At 40.0% G+C, this 8,427-nt stretch overlaps 1 protein-coding gene across 1 annotated transcript in view; it reads right to left on the minus strand.

The window, feature by feature from the left end:
* The window catches only part of LOC121934053 (macrophage mannose receptor 1-like), a 66,687-nt gene that overhangs the window by 39,898 nt on the left and 18,362 nt on the right, over positions 1 to 8,427 (minus strand). Inside the window, exons 7-9 of the mRNA XM_042474037.1 lie at positions 4,683 to 4,865; positions 2,089 to 2,246; positions 1,161 to 1,274 (exon numbers count right to left, since the gene is read on the minus strand). Coding sequence (XP_042329971.1) covers positions 1,161 to 1,274; positions 2,089 to 2,246; positions 4,683 to 4,865 — 455 coding nt within the window. The remainder of the gene's footprint in view (positions 1 to 1,160; positions 1,275 to 2,088; positions 2,247 to 4,682; positions 4,866 to 8,427) is intronic.

The raw sequence follows: 8,427 nt of genomic DNA on the forward strand, positions 1-8,427 counted from the left end.
CTTGGTCCCAAAACCTACCCCCGATTTATACAGGAGGTCGACATAGTCGAGTAAACGGTATATCTGTTTCATCAAAAGTGTATTTTTAGAACAGCAATGTAGGACCAACAGAACACGTTTTACATCAGCTGCCTTATCCAAATATTTTCCCATCTTTCAAAGCAGGATTTTTATGTTGAAATATTGGGGAAGGGGGAAGACAATCCAATAACTGTCCATTAGGACTACACTACATTTTATACGGCCAAATGATGGAATTGAAATGACACTGATTCATTTCTATCCTATCTCAGGTGTGCCCATCCAATGAAATAAAATAGGTGAGCTACAAATCAATCAAACTGAACAGCATGAGCATAAAGAAATTAATAAATTTAAAAGGCTACACACAAGATCAAAATATTTAAAAGTCTCCAACTGTAAGCTCATCTCCCAGTCAGGAGACAAATTATAAAATCCTGTTGAATACAATCATTTTTACACAGTGACCAAAATTCATAATGGTAGGCCAAACAGACCTTACAAAGGAATTCCAGACTTGAGTGAGAAGTGAAATCCCAGATGGGGGGCAGGAAGCGCTGGGAATTGGGAAAAGAGCTAGTTATGCCCTCCCTGACTCAAAATGCACCATTCCTGAGAGAGGCCAATACCCAAATGTGTCAAATAGGGGATAAATCTCAGCCTTTGTAATCAAAACAGATTCAGAGACTGTTGCAATGAGGCATTTGTGAAAAATAATAATTTATTAATGTTTTATCGATTCAGCAAATATTTTCAGCACAGAAAAGCCCATCTCCCCACACTCAGGTTCTGTTTTCCTGAACTGGATCTGCATCTTCAGAAACTTAGGTCCAACACACACTGCAGAAATAATCCTGTTTGAGACCACTCAATGCTAGGGAAGTCTGGGAACTGTAGAAGGGCATGGCATTTCATATTTTTAGTAATATTGATATTTAATATTCTTTTAACTTTTATAATCAATGTTTTAACTTTATTTGGCTGTTGCTTTTTATTTTAACTATTGTAAGCCACCTTGGATTCCATTTTGGGAGAAAGCTGGGATGTAGGTGAAATAAACTGACAAGAAAAATAAATAAATTTTGAGTTGCTTGTAATCAAATGTGCATTTAACGGATTATAACTAGCCTTCTACTTACTCTCTGGCAGCCTTCTGGAATCATCTCTTTTTCCTCTGGCGCTTCATTTAATGGTTTCCTTTTGCAAATGTATCCAAGTTTCACATCACATTCTTGATCTGCCCAATACCCATCCTGTAAAAGAAAGAAAAGATATCGGTCAAAGATCCTATTCTGACCTAAGGAAATACTTCTTCATAAATTTCATTCTCAAAGACACCAATTAGTCACTTTAAAATATTTCTTCCTACTGCAAGAAAGGCTCTGAAACTGTACAGTTTTTCAAAACTATCTTATTTGTCCTTCTAAATTGATGTGTGTTTTAACCAATGTATTTTAATTGATGTTGTTGTTTGTTAATTGTTGTTATCCCTCACCGTGATCCATGGGGAGAGGTGGGTAAGAAATTATTATTAGTAGTAGTAAGCTAAAGACTTATTCTTCATAAAAGACACATGGCCTTTTTTGCACAAATTCCCCAGCATTTTCTCATTCTAATGTTATTTTCTAGAAAGAAAATCCTAACTTTCCTAAACCACAAATGTTTCCTGCCAGTTCAGGATTCTCATCCAGGTTTCCCAACAGTCAAAAATATGTTCCTTTAACCATTTATTATTGTGAATGTCTTCAAATATTCCTTCTATACCTACTTTGACCTTATAATACAAGAGGTTATCCTGTATCATTTTAAATCAGCAATGAGAGCAACATGTTTTAAATAAATACCACAATTTTCAAAATGCCACTCCCACTGAAACATTTTAAGCTAGTGTCTCTCCAAAGAAAGCACCACAATGGTAGCTTTCCATTTCAGATAACAACACTAATTCTGTTAGAATCTTAAATGAATTTTCGTTGCTAATAGATATTATGCTAAGTAGAAGTATCAGATTGGATGAAATAAGACTGAAAAATATTTTAATAATAGAAGATACTGGAAAAAAATTACCTTCCCTTTCATAACAACACAGTCTTCTTGCTTGCTGCTAGCATGTGTTGGCTCTCCAGGTAGCCATTTGGTATATGTTACAGGAGTCCCATCTGTCCATTCAAAGTACATTTGAACCTTGAGGTCATTCAGTCCAATCCACAGTTCATCAGTTGGTCCTAATTCATGTATAGAGAAATATGATAACCTATTTTACTCAGAAGACTTGGGAGAAGGAGAAATCCTGAATGCTGAAAGTAGTTAAGATGCAGCTCCAGAAGATTAGCCATTTTGCCCTAGCCAAGCACCCTGTTTCCTTTAGTTTTTACATGGAAACATAACTTTTGAGCAGATCACAACTCCCAGTCAACAACATAAGGAACATTTTCGTTGATAAGCCACAATGACTTCATTTAATGTATTATCTTATCAGCATTCCTAGATCCATTCCTGGATCCTCATGAGCAATGAGGGACAAGAGTCAGTGTGGTGTAGTGGTTTGAGTTTTGGACTAAGATTCCAGGACACTAGGTTTAAAATCTGTGCTCAGCCAGGGAAACCCACAGGATGATCCTCAAAAAGTCACATTCTCTCAGATTAAGAGGAAGGCAGTAGCAAACTCTTTATGAATAAGTCTGCCAAGAAAATCAAGTCAACCTGAAGGCATATAACAACAACCAGGGATTGATCCAGTCCAACATAAATCCAGAGCTCACCCAGAGAGTCTAAACATCTCCTCTGTTATCTTGCCCTTAGGTATACCCAGATATGTGCAGAAAAATAACAAGGACCCACTATTGCAAATAGAGACTATGCTCTGGCATGTGAGGAATTTATGGACAAAAGGGCAGGTGACAATTGGGTAGAAATATCAGAAGAATCACAGACTTCTCATAGCCCTACACATTTCCAGTTCACACACTTGTACATTAACAGGGGGAAAAAGCTGTAACAGTGTTGAAAATACAGTTGAAATCACATTGAAACTATAGGAATCTTCCATCAGGTGAGGACAGGATAGCATACTTCCACCAATACATGGCACTGAACTAGGAAGGGAAAGTTCCCCAGTGATCATTTTCTGACTAAGAAAAGCTTATTCGGCAATATTTGATAGCCAGTGTGTTCACAGGAGAACAAGTTCATGTTAATGGCTTAAGGATGTGCATGGACTGCCTTCTTTCTGCCAGTAAGAGTAGCTATGACTGAAACTGAGTTAATAATTCTGTGCCAAACTATAGCAGGTGTTTCCTTTCTACTGAATCTGAATCACTACAAATGAGATGTTACGGGCCAAAATGTGTACACAGAACTTCCTCTGATTAATTCAAAAATCAGGCAGAATGCAGTGGAGTGTTTGGCTTCCAGCACTCATTCTCATTATAAACTTTAGCTCATGGCAGATAATTGCTTTTTATACTGTTTTTTATACTGCCATAGTTTCTGGACAGGCATTCCTGAAACATGCACAAGACTTCTCCATATTGTTTTTATTTTTTGTAAATATGCTGCAGTTTACAGAATGCAGCAAGCTGGTTCTGTATATTATAGACTATGTCAGAGACTCCTCAAATCTTCACATTTCTTTGAAACAAGAGATCCCAATTTGAAAACCAATGTGTTTTCACAAATACAAAGGCAAGTGAAGTAACCCTATGTGGAAGACTTCCACAGAAAATCCAATTAAAGAAGAGTTTGGAGCAAACAGGAGCAAAATCAAGCTTGATTATTGCAGATGCTATAGCAATGACTTATGGACTCAGAACTGTTTCTACTGGGTCCAGGGATGTAGTCAAGGGGGGGGATCTGGGGGTCTGGACCCCCCCCTTCCATTAGAAAAATGAATGGTGTGTGCTGCTGCGCCGCCGCACTCAAGCCCAATTATAATGGTGGCACTTAGTCTGGACCTCCCCCCTTCCTAAAATCCTAGCTACGTCCCTGCTGGGTCCCATATTCGTTCTCAGAAAGCTGCATCCGGAAAGCAGAAACACAAGAAGCAGACTTGGATGAGTGGCACTGCCAGATGAAGCTTTTAACTCGGAATCAAAATGCATCTTTTATGGAATTTAACTGGATTTATGCATGTATTTATTTATTTACCAGATTACTTGGACAATGAAGCCCTAGGAGGGAAGATGAAGGATTTTGAGGCACAGGTGGTATTCTTCTCAATTCTACCAATGAAGAATAGATAACTACACAGGTATAGGAAGATACTAAAAGTAGGTGGCTGGCTATGTTAGATTGTAAGCCTGAGGGCAGGGAACCGTCCAATTAAAAAGATTGTATGTACAGCGCTGTGTAAATTTACAGCGCTTTATAAATAAAGGTTAATAATAATATGTAAATGGTATAGACAGGAGCAGTTTGGCTTCTTGGACCATGGTTTTTGCTTCTTAAACAGAGGAGGACTACAAGCTACAGATGGACTGCATCTTATGAAGATTGGACAGTCTAATCAAGAGGGTGGTCACCTGGCCTTCTGTCCATTGTATCCAACCATTTGTAATGCATTCATTTTTTCCCTTTCATCTTTTTTGTTTAAAAAAATCACAGTTAATGACAAAAATCCTATGTTGATAGAATTTAGTATTAACAAAACATGTAATACTTACTATATCCAAGCTGAGAAATTATAAAGCTGTACTCTTCAACATGGTGAATACTTGCCAGATCCCCACTTTCCTTTCTACACAAAGTTAAGGCATCTTTCCACAAAGTGGTTTCTCTGTTGATTTTATAACAGTGATCTGTGTATGCTATCCATCCTTCAGGACACTGTATGGCCACATTTGGTTCTGCAAAACAACAACAACCACCACACACAGTTGTCAAATAGATGCATGAACTTAAAATGTTGTATGGATTGCATACCTGGACACAAAAGTATATATTCTTTCCTTACCATTTAAAGTCTGAATTCAGAGCAATGTGCAGACAATTCTAAACCTTGGTCTCTCAATCCAAGCAGCTTCTACATCAGATCTACTTCATGTCAACATCAGAACAAGGGCATGTGCTCCCAGACCATTTGCGGGGAGTTGCATAGCAATTGGTACTGTGGTATCACAATAGAGCAGGCTACTCTACCTAAGCTGTGTTGAAGCTTCTTGGCTTCAACAGCTAGGAAGAAGGAAACCAAGGAGGAGGGACAGGAGTTTATTCCTTTGTAATTGCCAGAGGACTGCAGTCAGAGATATGCACCTGAAGCAAACAGCACAAACGATCATGCTGTCTTCAGGTGCATCTGTACCATCACCAGCATTGAAGTAAGACCTAGTCAGTCCACAGTTGGCTTCTGTACATGGAATGAAAAAAGGCAAAATACATTAGAGAATTCCTTTCTTTTTTTGCGGGGGGGGGGGAGATGTGGGTTTTGAAAGACATACATGCAGACATTAGAATAGCCATGATGCAGCAATTACAGTTTCCAAGAATTTAACATTTTGAAATCTAGAAGCAGAGTTGTGGGGGGGGGGGGGCAGCAGTTTCTGGTAAAAACTGGTTCTGGAAGCAACAAAGGGTATAATCTACAAGTAAAATATATGTGGCAAATCCCAGCATGCTTCAATAGGGCTGAAGGGAGTTTCACTCCAACAAGATCTGGAGGCCTGCATATTCCCTACTGTCAAGATACAGCTTTTTAGAAAAAGCAAGAGACAGACACCAACTTTGCTCCAAAATGTGTAGTACCTTATTCATGACTTGTCAGGAGAAACTTGCTCCTGAGCAGATTGGCAACTATATTTGTCTTTCAAAATATGTTACAGTTTCCCCTCCATAATGTGAGAAGCATCTGTGAGAGAAAGGGAGGGTCATTCCTGGCAGGCACAACAGATTCTGTCATTTCCATCCTGTCTGAAGCAGGAAATGGCTTCTTAGTTCTGTCACTGCTACAAACGAACTACTACATATGATATGACTAGGAGCCAAGCTGTTGTAAACTGGCCACTTTCCTATGTAAGGACAGTAAATAAGGATTTAAGATGAGCAGTTCAAAAGACATATGCTGGAACTGAAACCCTACTGAAGAAGAAAGATTTAGCAACAACAAAATGGTTCATGCAGACATAGCACTTGACCATGTAGCTAATTGTGAGTATATGGTTCTGGTTGAGTACTGAGAACCCATTACAGAAGTGGTCTCCAGTCTTGCACATTCTCTCACTGTTTTACAGAGCCTTTAATAGTTGTACCTTTAATAGTTGAGTAAAAGAAGGAGTTTCGGCAAATGTTGTTTGTCATCTGGTTGTGTGACAAGTAATACCTGCTAAAATTCCCTCTTTGATGCAACCGTTAAATGTACAGAAACCCACTCTAGTTTTTAGTCTGACAGGCTTAAGTATAAAAATACTTCAATAAAAAGTACAACCCTTATCCACACTAAGAGCCCCTACCTCAGCTGCCAGCCAATGGCCAAAATCTCACCTGAATAAAAAGGTCCTTTCTATTAATTACAGAATATGAGCAGAAACTTTCTCATTCATCATGCTAGGCGCCTTCTATCTGGAGACACACCTACTGCTTCTTTAAGAATTGGTATCTATCTTAGCTTCCCTTAAACTCCTTCCCTCTGCATGTCATGCCTCCCTTTGAGATAGCAGCAGTATGAGAGTGTTTGGAGAGGAGCCTGGCACACTTCCATCTCAGTTGGTGCTGCCCCAAGCCATTCTCATGGAACAGTCAGCTGCCCAGATAAAACAGGTGGCAAACATTCATCAGATGCTGGAAGCAATGTTTATCACACTGTCTGTGGAAAAGACACTCAAGCCAGCTTCGAGAATCTGCCTGACTTTCTGGACACTTGGAATTGGCTCCTGATGACTTTTTTATGCATCCCTCTCCCTGTTTTGGGCCTCACTCATACTAGGTTTTTTAACCTGGTTTTTGCACTGGATCAGTTTGGATCGCACAATGAGAAGAATCCTCCCATGGCACCCATGGCTCCATGCATGCCAGGGAAGAATCCCCCCCCCGGCACCCATCCCCCTCCTGGCAAACCCACTCAAATGCAACAGTATGTAGAAGCTGTCAAAGTTTTTTTAATGCGCCATGCCCACTGAAAGAACACCCCCCCAACTTCCCCGACCTCTGGCCAACAGGGAAAAGGGAGCCAATTCACTGGCAGAAGCAGAAAACAGCCACAGTGATTTAAAGGGACAACTTGACAGCGTGTAAAATTTGAAATCACAAAGAGCCCCATGGAACTGCAAGTGCTGAGGGGGGGGGAAGAATGGCGGTTTGGCAGGTCCTGTGGGATGGGTATGTTCCACCCCTCTGCCCACCCTCTGTCCATCACCCCTCTCTCCTGGATGCCCCAAATGTGATCGGAAGCATGTTCACATTTGCAGCAACCCACATTTTTTCAAAAGATGCGATAAAAGACCTAAAATAAAAAGAACTCAGTCAAGTGGGCTTGTACTGATTCACCCCAAATACTTGAATGTGAACGAGGTGCCTATAATCCAGTTTGCAAACTGAGTTAAATTGTGAATGTGTGAATGAGGCCTTGGTTTTCCTGTCTATTGACTGATTCCTCAGCTTCTTGTCCTCTACTAATCAAGAGTCTGGCTACGTCAGTATGGGGCGGGGGGAGAGGATCTTTTTTAAAAAAAACTATAGTTGAACTTAGGAAACACCTGGGCATTTTGCTGCACAGGAGTGGAAGGAAACTGATAACACAGTCATATGTTACGCAGGAATATTTATCACAATCTGCTCTTAAAAGCAAAGTGGTGTTTTCCTGTCTGTCAGTGTCTCTTGTTAGAAATGTAACATTTTGATTTCATAACTTTCTGAAATCAGGAGCGTCCATCACAAGGCAAGATGTCTATAAAATACCAACATGAAGATATGCAGCAGCAAACTAAAGATTGTTGTTGCCAAGGGCATTCATGCCTCCAACATATACAGCAGAGGTGATAACTGCACATGAGTCGGGGGCCATTTTACCTCCCAGCGCCCATCCAGTGAGCCACCTCAGCAAGTTTCAGAACACCAAATCACTGAGTCATTTTGAGTCACTTCTGTTCTCTGAACCTGACTTATCTCACAGGGTTGTTGCGCAAATGAAGAGGGGAGAAGAACCATATACACTGCCTTGAGCACAATGGAGGAAAGATAGAATATAAATTTCATTAAAATGACAGCAATAGTAGAGATATAGTGGTCAGAGGCCAGGGTAATTCACACAAGAGTTCTTGAATAAACCCTTACATCCACAGAATACTTTGATTTCCGGTACAAAGTAGGTACCTCCAAGTAAAGTAAGTATATTCTGGTGGTGGCAGCATTCACGCATACAACTAAAAGAGACAAAGTTATTTGTGGATGCCTGTAGATGATATGTGGAAAGAATGG

Source organism: Sceloporus undulatus, chromosome 6 (genome assembly GCF_019175285.1).
Source record: "Sceloporus undulatus isolate JIND9_A2432 ecotype Alabama chromosome 6, SceUnd_v1.1, whole genome shotgun sequence".
In the NCBI taxonomy this organism is placed as follows: domain Eukaryota; kingdom Metazoa; phylum Chordata; class Lepidosauria; order Squamata; family Phrynosomatidae; genus Sceloporus; species Sceloporus undulatus.